At 35.9% G+C, this 16,036-nt stretch overlaps 1 protein-coding gene and 1 long non-coding RNA gene across 2 annotated transcripts in view; one reads left to right on the top strand and one right to left on the bottom strand.

Annotated features, from left to right (window-relative positions):
• Window positions 1–16,036, top strand: part of LOC138713396 (ecto-NOX disulfide-thiol exchanger 2) — a 98,078-nt gene that overhangs the window by 5,401 nt on the left and 76,641 nt on the right. The window contains exons 3-5 of the mRNA XM_069845473.1: window positions 435–958; window positions 13,734–13,962; window positions 15,753–15,878. Of these exons, the coding sequence (XP_069701574.1) occupies window positions 435–958; window positions 13,734–13,962; window positions 15,753–15,878 (879 nt within the window). The remainder of the gene's footprint in view (window positions 1–434; window positions 959–13,733; window positions 13,963–15,752; window positions 15,879–16,036) is intronic.
• LOC138713401 (uncharacterized) overlaps window positions 1–16,036 on the bottom strand; it is a 207,000-nt gene that overhangs the window by 125,419 nt on the left and 65,545 nt on the right. The window lies entirely within an intron of this gene.

Genomic DNA, 16,036 nt, shown 5'->3' with positions numbered 1-16,036 from the left:
ATACACTGTTAATTGGTCTTTTAATTCCGTATTATTATTTCCACTGGGTAATACTTATGACCATTACTGTTGATAGATTTGAACTGAATTGAAAAACTAGTGTCGATTATAGACAAAGAAGGGGGTTACTGTTGCATCATATGTGTATTAACCATTTTTGGTTCGTCCTAGTTACTTAAAGCATAGTTCAACTTTCAAACAAATTATTTCTTTTCTTTTTTTTAACGTGAGGAATCCCTCTTTGAATCATTAGGTGAGGGGAGGCCCTCTATTATGAGAACAGGGCAACTCCCCTGACTTTATAAGTGAAGGGGGTAGAAAGTGTCTTGTCCCCCCATAGTTTGCGCCTGTGGACATAAATGTAACAAATAATTGTCATTTTGTTTCAAAGTACTCAATAAAAATGTTATAGAATAATTTATTTTATTTTCTAGGTGAGGATCGAAACAATGGCCGTAATAATGAAGATTCTAGTAATGGTGGTAATAGTGGAGGAGGTACAGGAGGTGGAAGTGGTGGGGGTAGCAGTGTAGGAGGTGGTGGAAGTAGCAGTGGAGGTGGTGATAGCAACAGGAGAGAACGACGGAATAGAGGTGATCGTAGAGACCGTGATCGTGATAGAGATAGAGACAGAGACAGAGATCGCGATCGTGACCGTGACAGGGATAGGAGAGATGATCGAGAAGGCTCCAGTAACAGTGGCAGTCACAGCAATTCGTCACAGCAGAATCAACCACCGCAACAGCAGCCAGCAGCTCCTAACAACAACAACAACGCAGCACCTAGTATGCAGTCACCTAACAATATGCAACCTGCGCCAATGGGTGGTGCACCGAACAACATGTGGGGTGGCATGATGGGACCAATGGGCTATCCAATGATGGGCATGAACATGAATATGATGGGAGGTGGTATGATGGGAGACCCCAGCATGATGGGCATGGGACAGATGGGCCAAGTGAGTAATTAATATTTCGTCTGGATGCGAAGTGATTTATAAAATAAGTTGTTAGTTACGGTCTCTTTGTGCATTTAGCAGAGCCAAGACCTACCTGTTGATTTCCAGCCTCATACCCGTTTATCTCAGAGGTGGACGATCATCTGAGTAGTGCTGTATCATTTCTACAGAATTCCGCATTTACTTTGGAAAGAATTTGGGATAAAAATATTATATTTCTCGTTTTATCGCGAATTTTCATATTGCAAACATTTCGTATATTTGAGAAAACATGTTTTATGTTGGAACAGAAGGATATTTTTTTCTTTTCTCTTGTTTGTTGTGATCAAATTAACCTCCAGTTGATGCTTGTGTTTTGGAGCCTTACTTTTCGTTTTTCAGTCTCAAATATCCTATATTCTTTAAACAATATTTCAACACTATTATGTTAATTACTCCCAATCTACCCTCACATTACAAAATTTGCACATTAATATATTTGTCTTGAATGCATAAATACCTTCATTCACAAATTCTTTTGCTCTGATGTGCACTGTAACTATAGTGGTGTAAACCATATTCACAACTGAAACTTTGAAAAAAAAATTGTCCCAAAAGTAGGAAATCCAAATATTGTTCATCCCTTCTCACCTAAGAACATGATAAGTAGGCCTATTGTAGACCTTTGAGACTGTTTGATAGATGGTGAGGGATGTTAAATCCTGTATTAGACAATACAGTATGTGTTTTCCATTTGTTTCCTCATGCTAAGAAAAACTGACTGGTTTTCTCAATGCTAGGAAAAAAAAATATACGTTATAATCAGAATAATTTAGTTTTTTGTCGCAAAATTTTTTTTTTGCGAAGATTCTAGTAGAAATTTTTATATATTCGCTATACATATTTGTAAAGGAAGCCACTTTCTCCTTCAATTCACAATTTATCGCATTTTTCGTTAATGCGAAAATTTGTGGTGTCTAGCTCTTGGTATCAGGACATTAATCCCTCAGCTGTTGAAGCAAATTTGCTAGACTAGATTACACATCTCACTGTAGTTTCCACTTTTATCATGATACTAATTGTAGTTTCCAACTTTTATCATGATGCTGGTTGGTTACATTGACTAAATTTTCATAACAGAAAAAAAAAAATCTCCTATGAAGACTTAAACCAGAATGCCTTCCATACACCAAACCAAAGTATGACATTTCAGTTCATGCAGTCTGCAGATAGTGTAAAGTAAGTGAAGAAAGGAAATTAATACCTCAAGCTAGAGATGGGTAAAAAAATAACGCAACAGTTATTTTGGAACTGTGCAAAAATGAACAGTAGGTCGGAACCTCCTGTTCCGAAATAACACTGTTCCGACTCCGAGCTGCTCACTTGTCCAGTTGTTGTGGGTCTACAGTACTGCGTTGCGCAAGGCATGTTCCAACTCCAAGACAACAGAGAACAGTCGGAACCCATTCCATTGAATCATGAAAGCTCCAGCTACACTGTTCTTGTTCTTTATGTCTTACTTGGAACTTCGTTGGAACAAGTTGGAACTTGAAACTCTCACGTTGATGGATGGGGAAGCATGGAAATTGAAGTACTTGGAGTGTGGTCATGAGTAATGACACTAATGACACAGAGTGAGGTGAGATGCGAAGTTTAAATTATTACACTGGTACAGATGTGTTTCTAACATTTTACTAAGCCAGTGTGGGGGTTTCAGGTTTCACTACTGTTAATATATAAATAGGTGTATAGTTATATCTTTTTTATTATTTATGAAATTATAATGTAATTATTTATTATTATTATTATTATTATTATTATTATTATTATTATTATTATTATTATTATAATTATAACTAAGCATTAAGAACAGTAAAAAGTATTAATGATTTTCTTTCTTCCTTACGTAACACGGAGGAGAACAAAAATTACATGCTACACATTTTAAATGTCATGTTAAATTTTTGAGTTGATTACCGTGTCATTATGACTTTATGTACTAAAACTAAGTGTTGGATTCTGACCTTGTATTCAACAGCTGTTTATTTACTAAACATGAAGCTTCTGCCTGCATACACAGAAGTTTCCAAAATCGATTCGAATGTGCGTTGGAATGTCATCTATTGAGAAGCATGTGTGCTATATCATGCCGATAACATATTTCAAGAGGAGTCCGAGCGATGAGTGTTCCAATGCTATGTGAAAGCTGCTTGGGGAAGAGGGAGGGTACTCTTTTGAACGACTCCTCAAAAGGAGCGAGATTCAAAGAAATGGCTCTCATCAATGAATGATTCTGACTCATCTCTACTTGTAACTGTTATTTCGGAACTGTTGCTTGGAACATAGTATTTTTCCGGAACTGGAACAGTCAGAACTGTTCCGAGAAAAGAACAACTTTGCCCATCACCGAAATATGATTATATACATTAAGAATAACGAAAACTTACATTAACTGATACCAGATGTAATTATTGTTTCAGGATTGTCAGAATCAGTGTGTATTTACACTACATAAATCTCTTCCAGGAATTAAGTGTAGCTTCATGTCGGTGTTAAGTTAATAACAGAAATAACCATTATTAGAGTTTGGAAAACACTCATTAATGTTTAAAATTCAAATATACTTTGTAGTAATTCAGTTATTATTATTATTATTATTATTATTATTATTATTATTATTATTATTATTATTATTATTATTATTATTTACTAATGACGGATACTTGACTTACGTCATTTGTCCATATGAAGTCAGTTGTGTAGACCTGTTTACCGACAAAGTCATTGCTCAGGATGCACCATAGGAGGCTGGTCTATGTTACACACGCGATGAGATGATTATGGAGATTTGTTGGGATGCCACAGGGGAACCGGATCTATTGAAGAAAACCCCTGTGCTACATGGACCATGGGCTTGCCCAACATAAGTTATAAATCAGAGGTACACCAGCAATGGAACCTGAGTCCACAGGATTATTATTGACCCCATGGTTTTTGAAGAGAGGAACTTGGAAAATTATGCAATACATTTGTCACTCTATTTGCAAACTGTATGACATCAGAGGGAAGAGGAGACTGCCACATCACGATTCACAGCATTCAGTTTTCATGGAGCTTTTAAATACATAACTGATCTCTTCCAGTTCAGATAAACTCTTTATTGCATTACAACCAATTAATGAGAATAGAAAGTTTTTGTGCATATGCACAAACATGCTCAATCTCTTTCTTAGATAATTAGAACTGTTCCACAAAAAACTGGGAATGGAAACAATAATGAGAACGAGAACAGAAAAATTGTTAAAATAAATATATTTAAATGTGAACATTTACAATTAACGTGAAGTTTGCCAGAGTCCAGGAATGGGAACGTGAGAGTTGGCCACTTTTTAACTGTGCTGTTCTCATTTCCGATCACAGCCTATTAGATTCACTCTATTGTCAACATACAGCTATATGGTCGTCGTGTATTTTGTAGCAGGAGACCATGACATAATTTCTTCTTCATCCATTGCTTGTAACTAACCCATACATTCAGTAAATTACTTTCAATATATATAGGTTATTTCAAAAGTCATTTCAAACATTAAACCGTTATAAATATCACAATATTTGAGATAGGGAATAAAGAAAAACATCACAGTGTTGGGCAAACAACAGGGTTTACAAAACATTGGGAAGATGTCCGTCGTTCTCTTGTTTAACGTACAGCATTGTATCTGCGACACCATGCACAGCATTTTGCAGATAATGTCTTGGAATATTGGCAATTTATTGCGAGATGGCATCTTTCAGTTACAGTAGGATTGTTGAATGTGTCAGGAAAACTCGTTCTTTAAGGTAACCCTACAACCAAAAGTCGGCCGGATTGAAATCTGGAGATCGCGGAGGCCACATTTTTGGAAAGTGCCTACTGATGACACGATCGCCAAACATCTGCGTAATTAATTGTTTTGCAGAGATGAAGATGTGGGGTGGAGTGCCATCTTGCATGAAGAGTATGTTTTCCATAGCATGATTCTTCGTCTAGGGATGACGAAGTTCTGTAATATGCTGTAGTAGCGCTCCCCATTTACTGTAACAGTCTGTCTTATTCCATTATTGTCTACACCCATGGAGTAACAGTTAGCGTGTCTAGCCAGGAAACCAGGTGGCTCAGGTTCGATTTTCAGTCGGGTCAAGTTACCTGATTGAGGTTTTTTCCGGGGTTTTTCCTCAACCCAATATGAGCAAAATGCTGGATAACTTTCGGTGCTGGACCCGGATTCATTTCATCAGCATTATCGCCTTCATTGCATTCAGACGCCAAATAACCTAAGATGTTGATAAAGCGTCGTAAAATATCCTACTAAAAAATTAATGTGGAGTTAACACGCGTAATTGAGGTTCGTTTTCCGACCAAAGTCATCAGTAGGCACTTTCCAACAATGTGACCTCCGCGATCTCCAGATTTAAATCCAGCCGACCTTTAGTTGTAGGGTTACTTTAAAGAACGAGTTTTCCTGACACATCCAACAACCCTACTGCAACTGAAAGATGCCATCTCGCAAGAAATTGTCAATATTCCAAGACATTATCTGCAAAATGCTGTGCATGGTGTCGCAGACAGAATGCTGTACGTTGAACAAGAGAACGGCGGACATCTTCCCAATGTTTTGTAAACCCCATTGTTTGCACAACACTGTGATGTTTTCGTTTTTTCCTTATCTCAAATATTATAATATTTATAGTGATTTAATGTTTGAACTGACTTTTGAAATACCCTATATATATATATATATATATATATATATATATATATATATATATATATATATATATATATTTATAGTGGTTTAATGTTTGAACTGACTTTTGAAATACCCTATATATATATATATATATATATATATATATATATATATATATATATATACACACACACACACACACACTACATGTATATGTGACCTGACTAATGTGGGGAGCTTACGAGATCAGCCCTGGTAGGAATGTGGCATATGCCAATTTTACATGCAGCCAACAGCCAGCGTAAAACTACTCTTGCTCGCAGAAAACGATATGACACACTACTAACTACATTACATTAACTGACAACGTGAAAACATTCGATGAACTTTTAAATATAAATTAACAGTTTCAACTTATACAACACACCGATACAAAGCTAGTCTCAAACTATCTGATAATTTCAGTCACAGTATAATTAAACTTCATGTGGCGATAATGGTGTCATCTGTTCAGTGTCATAAGGGTCATTACTCATAACAACTTATCTTATCTCTGTTCAGTTTTAGAAAGATCAGTGCTCCATTCATCAATATCTCTCTACACCGCACCTAATTAGAATACACCTGACAGAGACTACGTGAATTGAATTTTTAAATATTCCTTATCATAACTTTTGAACCTGTGTTATGTTGGCTGGTTTGTCTCATGAGAGAACGCCATTGGTCAGTTATACACAAATGACATCATAATAGGAGGAAAGAAACTGGCCACCCTACCCTACCCTACCTTGGTTGTCTGATAAGTGATGCTATGTTGGTATCGCTTTTGAGGTTCAGACCTGTCTTCGAACAGTTGACTAAACAACAACATCAGAATGCGTAATATCGACTTTATATATCATTATTGACATACGTATGAATATGAATAGTCGTTTCCGAACTCGGTTTATTGTAAATAAAAAATCTGCACATTCACGTTCTCTGCTTTCCGTTTTCGTTCTGGTTCCCATTCCCGATTTATTGTGGACCAACTTTTATACTTTCTCTTTGACACAGTGACAGAAAAAGAGTGCAGGGATTCAGCAGTATAATCTACAGTGGAACTTCGACCATTGTCATCTTTGGCTATTGTTCTTTCTACTAACCATTGTTTAAATTCGATTATCGTCAAAATTCTGCTGATAGTGTTTTGCTGATTAATTTCTGGTAAATTTCTTCTGGATGACTAATATTCACAGTCTCGAACATCCAGTCACGTGACTGAATGTTTCATAATGTGAATCACATGACAAGCCGGACTTCTAGGAGTTCACAGTCTTCATGATTTATTATTAAAAAGTTGAATCATAGCTATAAGCAGTGGCGTATACTGGTTTAAGGGTCTGGGCTACCACTGACCCTATTATTACGCAAAATATATTTTAAAATCCCTATAATAAAATTCCTTACCTATTTATTTGTGAATTCCAGACGTCTTGATTGGGACGAAAATACTTTGATGACTTCGTCATTGAAATTACAGTTGGGCCGCTTGCGAAGTTTCTGTAGAAATGACTTTTCAATGGACATCAGTGCCAAGCGGATAAACGTTAGTGTGTATGAATTGATCTACAGTAGGATTTTATTCTCTTCAACGCAGAAAATGTTCTTTCTACCGTTGCTGACGTAGCTGGTATTGTCACAATTAATGTTGCCAATTTAAGGACTTCAGGAATAACTTGGTTCAGCTGGTTTTTCATATATAGCAGATATTTCATGGATAGGTTTGTTCGAAAAATCAAAGATTTCTGCTGAATATATTACACTTAATTCATTTTTCAAACGCACTTGATCAAAGTGACTGTTATAGGACTGAAATAATTTGTTTAGTGCCTCATTCGGGAAGTTTTCTCTATAAGCAGAAAATTTTTGAGAATTTAGAAGATGTGTGAACTGAAGCTTTCCATAATCAGAAAATCTGTCAGTAATTTCCATGTGCATACGATCTAGTATGCTGTAGTACAGCTGCCTGTATTTCAATTCATCATCTCCTTTTCTTCGCTTTAATGGTGGTTCCATTGTATTGGCTGAAGAATTTTCATTTTCCATAGTACTCCATATGGACGGAAACCCACTACGTCTGAACTCAGATATAGTATTTTTTAACTTCGATACCTCTTGCAAGCAGTATGCTATGTCTAGACTTTTTGTCTGAAGAATATTGTAGAGCACATCTGTATGTGCGAACACTCTAGCATAGACTTCAAGAAGAAATATATTCTGAAACTGTGTGAAAAAATACAAATATCCTTGAGCCTGCACAATTACATCATCATCCCAGTTTTCTTCAGAGTCATTACAAATGATATTTTCAAAAAAGCAGTCAGTTGTTCTGTGTATTCCTTCACTTTATTTACAAGCCGAGATGTAAAATCCCATCTAGTTGGTGCTACTTTTGAGAGTTTCTGTTTCATAAATTCCTTGAGTTTTTCTGATCTTTTAGGAAATGATGAGAAAAATGCAGCTAAACCCGACAGTGTTATGAAAAAAATGCGGCATTCTGGAATGGATGAAGTAGTTTGTTGCAAAACTAAATTGAGAACATGGCTGTAACAATGGACAAATAGTGCTTGAGGATACTTTTCTTGAACTTTTGTTTTTAAGCCATTAATATTTCCCGCCATAACTGAAGCACCATCATATGTCTGTGCAATTAAGTTATTGCCAACATTGTATTCTGCTATAACACCTTCCACATGCTGAAACAAAGCAGCAGCAATTTTGTCCGGACTGACATTTGTGAATCCTATAAACCGTTCTTGAACATTGACAGTGCTATCGATGTATCTTAAAACAGTGGACAATTGACTCTGATTAGAGCAGTCACTTGTTTCATCAACAACAATGGCCACAAAAGGTGTTCTTCTATTTCAGATTTTATGTTCTTTATCATAACCCCACTTATAGCAAATATTAAGTCATTCTGAATTGCAGGAGAAGTACCACGAAATACTGTTGAACTCTCAAGATGATTGGCCAGTAAATGGTCAAATTCACTTAAGGAACTTAAATATTCAATATAATTTCCTCTATTGTCTGATTCCACACTCTCATTATGATCCCGAAAAGCCAATTCTTGTTTTCCTAGAAAGCAGACTGCGTTAATAAGACGCAGTAAAATCTCCCGATTTTTTTTCACAAGGTCATTGTGTTGATTGATGTGTAGAGCTTTTTGCTTATCTAGCTGTAAATCAATTCTTGTCTTCCCAAAGTTTGCAAAGTTCATGCTACTACAAATGTGAGCTTTTGATTTGTCGTGTTTTAGGACTGCCGTTCGAAGGGAGTTCATATTAGAAAACCCCTCTTTTGACCACACATTAGTTTCGCGGGCTAAATAACAAACATGGCCAGCAAAATAGTTTAGACAGTTTAGAACTACCACACAACCAATTCCACTTACCACATGATGTTGAAGTGAAATGGCGTGTGTATTCACGCGGTTTTTCTTTTACGTCCATGGACAAATTTAACTCAGGAGTTGGTCTTTCCATTTTCACAATTTCAACTTTCTCATTGTATGTACGACGGTTAAAAGGTACTTTTAATAGACCTTCTATTACACAGTCATTTTCAACACAAATCTCTCCAGAAACTTGTTCTGCCATATTTTTCACAATATCACTTAATTGGGAAATTAAAAACTTAATAATTAACAATTAATATAACTCTTAGACACTCGAACAAATCACAAATTTAAAATACTGAACTGCAAGAACACAATCACATTGATGAGCTAGCGTACTAAGCGTATTGTTGCTTCGCGCCTGCGAAGAAACCGATCACGAGAGCGGCAACTCACCCGGCCTACAGAATGGTGAGGGGGACGGGCAGTTGTGCGACAGAACAGAGCTAGCGGAACGGTCACAGGCTACCCCTCGTAGCAGCGGTTTCTCCAGCGATGCCGCCTTGACAACTTGTTTCTTTTCGAGAGCAGAGAGCGCATATAAATCTGATGATTACCTTAATTTTAATTACTGTGGTAAAACTAATAATTCAAAATTATTACATTATGTTATATTATAAACTTTTTCTTTTGTAATTTCCTTGGGCTACCGCCGGTAGCCCCGGTAGTCCGCAAAATATGCCCCTGGCTATAAGTGGAGTTTGATAGCTTGCAGCTCCAGTAGCTGTTTTATTTTATGCAAAATGATTAAGAAAAGAAATGTTACTGTGTGAAAAGAGTAAAAAAATCTGTAAGTGTTTCTTGTTTAGATGTTAAATTAAATATTATTAATGATTTTGAGCTGCTAAATGAATTGTGGACGGTCCAAAATTCGACATACAGTGAATGGAACAATTCTTGATTAAAAGAATGAAAACTCCATAATTAGCAGTGCTTGAAATAATTATGGTATTGAAAGCAAGTGATGACATTCTGGTGAAATTGGAGCATTTACCACATAAATCAGCAGTTTGATGTTTACTGAATATTACAGAACTTAAACTATTTCATTAAGTTCATAAAGAAATGTACAGTAATCCCTGTCATATTGCTGGGGGGTACATTCCGATGCCTACTGTATATATATGAACCCACAGATAATAGTGAACCCTATAAATAAGTCTTCTTTTGTTAACATACCTACCTATGATAAAGTTTAATTGACAAGTTACAAACTGTTTCACTGATAAAAGTATTTCAGATTTTCTCATAGGATTTGAACTTCCAGAATCACTATTTTTACGTTTTGGTGCCATTATTATTAATCTAGTAATAACACTGTGACTACTCAGTAAAAGAAAAGGGCTACTTTGTATGTATAACAAGAGAGACTAACTGAATAACGGCTGGGGAGGTCATCGTGCTAACCACACGATACCTCCATTTTGGTTAGATGATCGTCCACCTCTGCTTCGGCATGTGGACGTGAGGCCAGCAGCTGACTGGTTGGTCTTGGCCCTTCAAAGGGCTGTAGCGCAATGGATTCACTGACTGGATGCGAGCTAAAAATCTTTTGAAGGAACCTAAGCACAAATCATTCCTAGTGAAGCGCAGATTGCTTTTAGGCTAAGATGAAATCCCACAATGCTTTCCTTGTAGTGTAGATGTGCTGTTGTCTAAATTCTATAATTTCTATAAAACTCTAGAGAGTGAGATGCTAGATGCTAAAATACTTAAAAAGAAAATGTTGTCGAGGTTAACTGCAGATAACTGAAACCGCAGATGAGAGTGGGGATTACTTTAATAGACAGCAACAGAATAGTGTTAAAGAATAACAGATCTTTTAGTACAGAGTGGCTAAAAAATCTCCATCCATTTTATAGAAATAATGAACATGCGGATATGAAATCGATATGGGATTATCATAATGGTAGGTACATACGAAATTCATTGCAATTCAACATGTCTGCCATCCATTTCATAGCATTGTCCCCATCACCTGTAGCCGTAAAGACATTCATCAGCATGTCACTTGTAATTGCTGCACATGCTTTTTGAATACGATTCCTCAAGTCCTGTAGATCTCGTACTTTCGTTTTGTACACTCGTGTCTTGATAAACACCCAAGCGATTATTTTACCTTGATTTCGGTGAATATTTCGAAAAAAAAAAAAAAAGCAATTTCGTGCATATTTCGCACACTAAAGGAACTTAAGAAATAATAAAATAACATTTTTTTTTTTTTTTAAATGATTACTGAAACAATCCCTTTGAAACTAACAGAAAATGGTTTCCATCATTAATTAAATTCATAATTCAATTTCATTCGACTGTGAGGGTGTGACAACACTGTCTTCTTGATGACACATAGGCTGTTATTGCTTGTGCTTCTCCCTGGAAGTAGTTCCTAAAACTACTATGCATATACAGAGGATGCCGAAAAAATGTATACACACTTTGACAGGAGATATCTATTTAATATATTTCAAAGTTGGATCGAAAAACAACAGTAATGTGTAGTATGATGTCCTGTAAACAGATGAGACTCACATATGTTATGCTAGCGTTGCTGCGCGACAGGTCAATCAATAACAAAATGGAGCCAAAGTAATGTGTAGCATGATGTCCTGTAAAAAGATGAGACTCACATACGTTATGCTAGCATTGCTGCGCGACAGGTCAATCAACAACAACAAAATGGAGCCAAGATTATCATTTGAACAGCAGAAAGCAATTTTGAAGTGGTATTGGAGAACCGTGAATGTTGTTGAAGTTCAACATCAATGGAGACATGAGTACGGAACAGAATCACCAATGCGATTAACAGTTGCATGCATTCGTGACAAATTTGAGACTCATGGTACTGCATGCGATGTGTACAAGGGCAGATCTGGGAGACCTCGCACATCAACAAGCCCCGTGTCCTCGGCTATGGTTTTGGAACGTTTTGAGCACTCACCGCAGAAATCTACAAAGCAATGTGCACGTGAGACTGGGATTAGCAGAACCAGCGTATGTCATATTATTAAAACAGCAAAGTTGAAAGTTTTCATCCCAAGACTTTTGTATGCATTAAAATAATGAAGATGACCCTGACTTGAGAATGGAGTACTGCGAGTGGTTTCGGAACATGGTGCAAGAGGATGAGGTCCAATGAGGCACAATTTAAGTTGAACGGAACTGTTAACCGGCATAACTGTGTCTACTCTTTTGCAAACAATCCACATGTTTTTGTGAAAAAGGCTGTTAATTTACCTGGAATTAATGTTTGGTGTGGGTTGTCATCTAGGGGTCTAATTGAACCATTCTTTTTTGATGGAACAGTAACTGGCCAAGTGTACCTGAACATGTTACGCACATCCGTCTCACCCGTCATTCGTACACTGTATGGAAATGAGGAATTTTACTTCCAATAGGATGGTGCACCACCACATTACCACCGAGATGCACGTGCATACCTTGATGACAATATTCCAGGGCACGAATAGGACGAAGAGGTCCGATTGAGTTTCCACCTCATTCTCTGGATCTAACTCCATTGCACTTTTACCTATGGGGGATTCTTAAGAATGTTGTATACCATAGAAAACCAGCTACACTGGCAGCATTTCGGGAAGAAATTGAAATGGCATGTGCTGCAATCGCTGAGGACACTTTTGCAAACATTGCTTGAACAGTAGTTCAACGTACTCAGAAGTGTGTCGACGCCCATGGTGGACATTTTGAGCAACTGTTGTAACTGTAAAAGTCTAAGATGATTAGTGCTCATCATTTTCATCTGTTTGTGTGAATTCAGCTTTGTTATGTTAACATAGTTTTTTCTTTGCTTGGCACCCTCTGTTTCGTTGACATATGCCACATGCATGTAATTCAGAATGATTAAATAAGTAGAAATGTTCATGTATATTTTATAACAAAGAAAATTTTCACTTTTTTTTTTTTTTTAAAGAAAGAGTTATTTTTCGTGCTAATTCTCCAAGAAACCTGTTTTTTTTTGTTGAAAATATCGTGATTATAAAGTGTTGGCAGAGAAAGGACTGCAAGAACGGTAATGGGAAGATAGAATTGGAGAAAAAAATAAGAACTTAGGACATTGGCCACAAGAAGATGTGATATTACATTGTAAACCTGTTTGTAATAATAATAATAATAATAATAATAATAATAATAATAATAATAATAATAATAATAATAATAATAACATTGAAGTAATTTCGTGGATGTCTATCAATTTCCCGAAAATTCGCGGATATAGCCTATTTCGCTTAATTTTGGACTGTCATTAAGGGATCTGCATTTTCCATGCATAAAATAAACTTTTTAACACATTTCGCATATATCGTTAACACCAAAAAAATCAGACCCCTATAGATGTGTGAAAGAGAAAAATGCAAGTTTTAAATATGATGCTACATGTTAATGTATAAAATAAAATTTCGTCTTTTAAAAACTCATTATATTTAGTAGTAATTTATTTATTGGATTGATCACGCTAAAATATCTGGTTCATGATAGTGTAATTTCATACATTTGGTAAACACTTAGCATGCCGTCTGGATTTAATCTTTTTTGATGATTTTTATTTCAGTGATTCACTAATTTTATCAATATTATTTTAATGCCTGTAACTTGATATCATTTGCAGTATGGTATGATGGGTGGCATGATGCCGGATGGAAGTATAATGGGACCTGATGGAACTATGATACCTTCTGATCCAGGGATGATGGCAGGTCCAATGGTTAAAGAAATAATACATTGCAAGTCATGTACTTTATTTCCACCTAACCCAAATGCACCACCACCCACAACAAGAGAACGACCTCCTGGTTGTAGAACAATTTTTGTGGGAGGACTGCCTGAAAATACAACAGGTAAGATCGCACATTTTTCTAGCACTAATTTGCTAGTTTAGTGTTAAGTTAAAACGATAACATGTTACATATAGAGCTATTTTAATAGCAAAACAATTTTCAGAATGCAACCTTCAAAGCAGGATGTACTCACAGTGATATGTTTCTTAAGACAGTCACAAAACTGATTATCATAAGTTACAGAACACTTGCAATTCAACAACTCATTTTGTTTGGTTTTAGACAGTCTCCAGAAAAACTATGGCTGGTTTTCTCATTTTATTTTATTTTAATGGCATTGACCATCTTACCACTTATGTATAGGAATCTTGAAACTTATTCAGTTGCTTCATTTTTAAGCTGTTTGTGCTAGCTGACAACTAATATACATTTTCGCAAACTTAATAGTATTACTGTTTATGATTGTCACTCAGTTTGTGCTTTTTGACTTTTTAACCAAGTTTTTATGTCTGAAAAACCGACCCAAGTCCAGACAGAGTAACATCCATTATTGAACACGAAAATTAGCATTTCGTACTTCACATAGTTGGTTTGTGACTTGTAGAATGAAGGATTAAATATCCTGGTGTATACATATTTTGCTTTTCATGCATTTTGCACTCCTGAAATACTGAAATAAGTCTTGGAAGTCCTAGTCTCTTCAGTTCTAACCTCTGTTTTAAAATGAGATTCCTGCTACTAGTGTGTAAAATATCGCTCATAGAATTTAAGCAAAACTGCTGCTGATGAGCATGGACATAATCATAACTTATAAGTTGATGTAACAAACACCTTTCTGTTGCATTGTCTCGGACTTTGCCCAAGGTCCCTCACACTCACATACTGCATGCCTGAAACTGACCATTTCCACACAGCTCTCTTGTCACACCTAATGACAAAACAATATTGTCACAGGGAGCCTATAGAACCATATACATGAATGCATATTGAAAATATTTTCCTGTGACTTTGCAAATTGGAATAAAACTTTCTCAAGTCAGGAATATTATAGTTCGCTGATAATTGCTTTACTTGTGGATATGCATTGACGATTTATGAGTAAGATATTTCACTATATTAAACGTATTTTTTCTTTCTTTTGGGAAGGTACTGCCCCAGAATCCATCAATTGCTAGCTTCCACTGGGTACACTGCATTGTTACAGTCCATAGATTAGTTCTTTTTCGGTCCATTACTGGTTTACTGATACATTGGTCATCCTGTTAGTATGTTCCAGACTTGCTTGGGATATTTATGGACTGCCTATATTTTGTATATGATTACAGTATTAATAGCGTCCTGATCATTTATACCTCATTATAAATTAATAGTGCAATGTAGATTTGGTATAATTTTCCATATATTTATCCAACCTTCTCATATATACTCACTGTCACAACATAAAAATTGTAGCAGACTGATGTTCATCATAGGCTGAGACAGTCATTGCCACTTCCTCTTCGATGCAATGAATTCAGATTAAAGTAACATCCACTCACACAACGAAACATTCTAGGATGTAGTTGGCATATATGCTTGGCGAAACATATATACCATAACAGTTTGAGATGCCATTGTTTATCAGTGAGATGCAACTAAAGCTTGCAAGACATATAGCGAATCCTTGAATTCATATTGGCAGACTACTATTTTGCCATCACCAATAATTCTGTTGATGTTAAATAACTGTGCAGTTGTTATAATGTAATTAATTAACCAATATAAAAATAATGATATTAATTTATATGATGCATATTCATCATCTAGTAAGTTAAATTTTACAAATATAATCATTATGTTTCACTTTTCAGAGGAAATAATCCAAGAAATATTTGAAAGATGTGGAGAGATGACCACAATTAGACTGAGCAAAAAGAATTTTTGTCATATTCGTTTTGTATTCGAAAGTTCTGTTGATGCTGCCATTTATTTGTCAGGTGAGTATAGTAAGAGTTCTGTATTGTACTTTCATTAAATAACTTATGTAATCATCTTATTACTAATAAAAAAGAGTGTTGATCCTTAAAGGTAAAGGTATCCCCGCAACATGCCATGAAGGCACTTGGGGGGCATGGAGGTAGAGCCCCATATGTAC

Source organism: Periplaneta americana, chromosome 14, assembly GCF_040183065.1.
Source record: "Periplaneta americana isolate PAMFEO1 chromosome 14, P.americana_PAMFEO1_priV1, whole genome shotgun sequence".
Classification (NCBI taxonomy): Eukaryota; Metazoa; Arthropoda; class Insecta; order Blattodea; family Blattidae; genus Periplaneta; species Periplaneta americana.
This window is presented reverse-complemented; position numbering and strand designations above follow the sequence as displayed.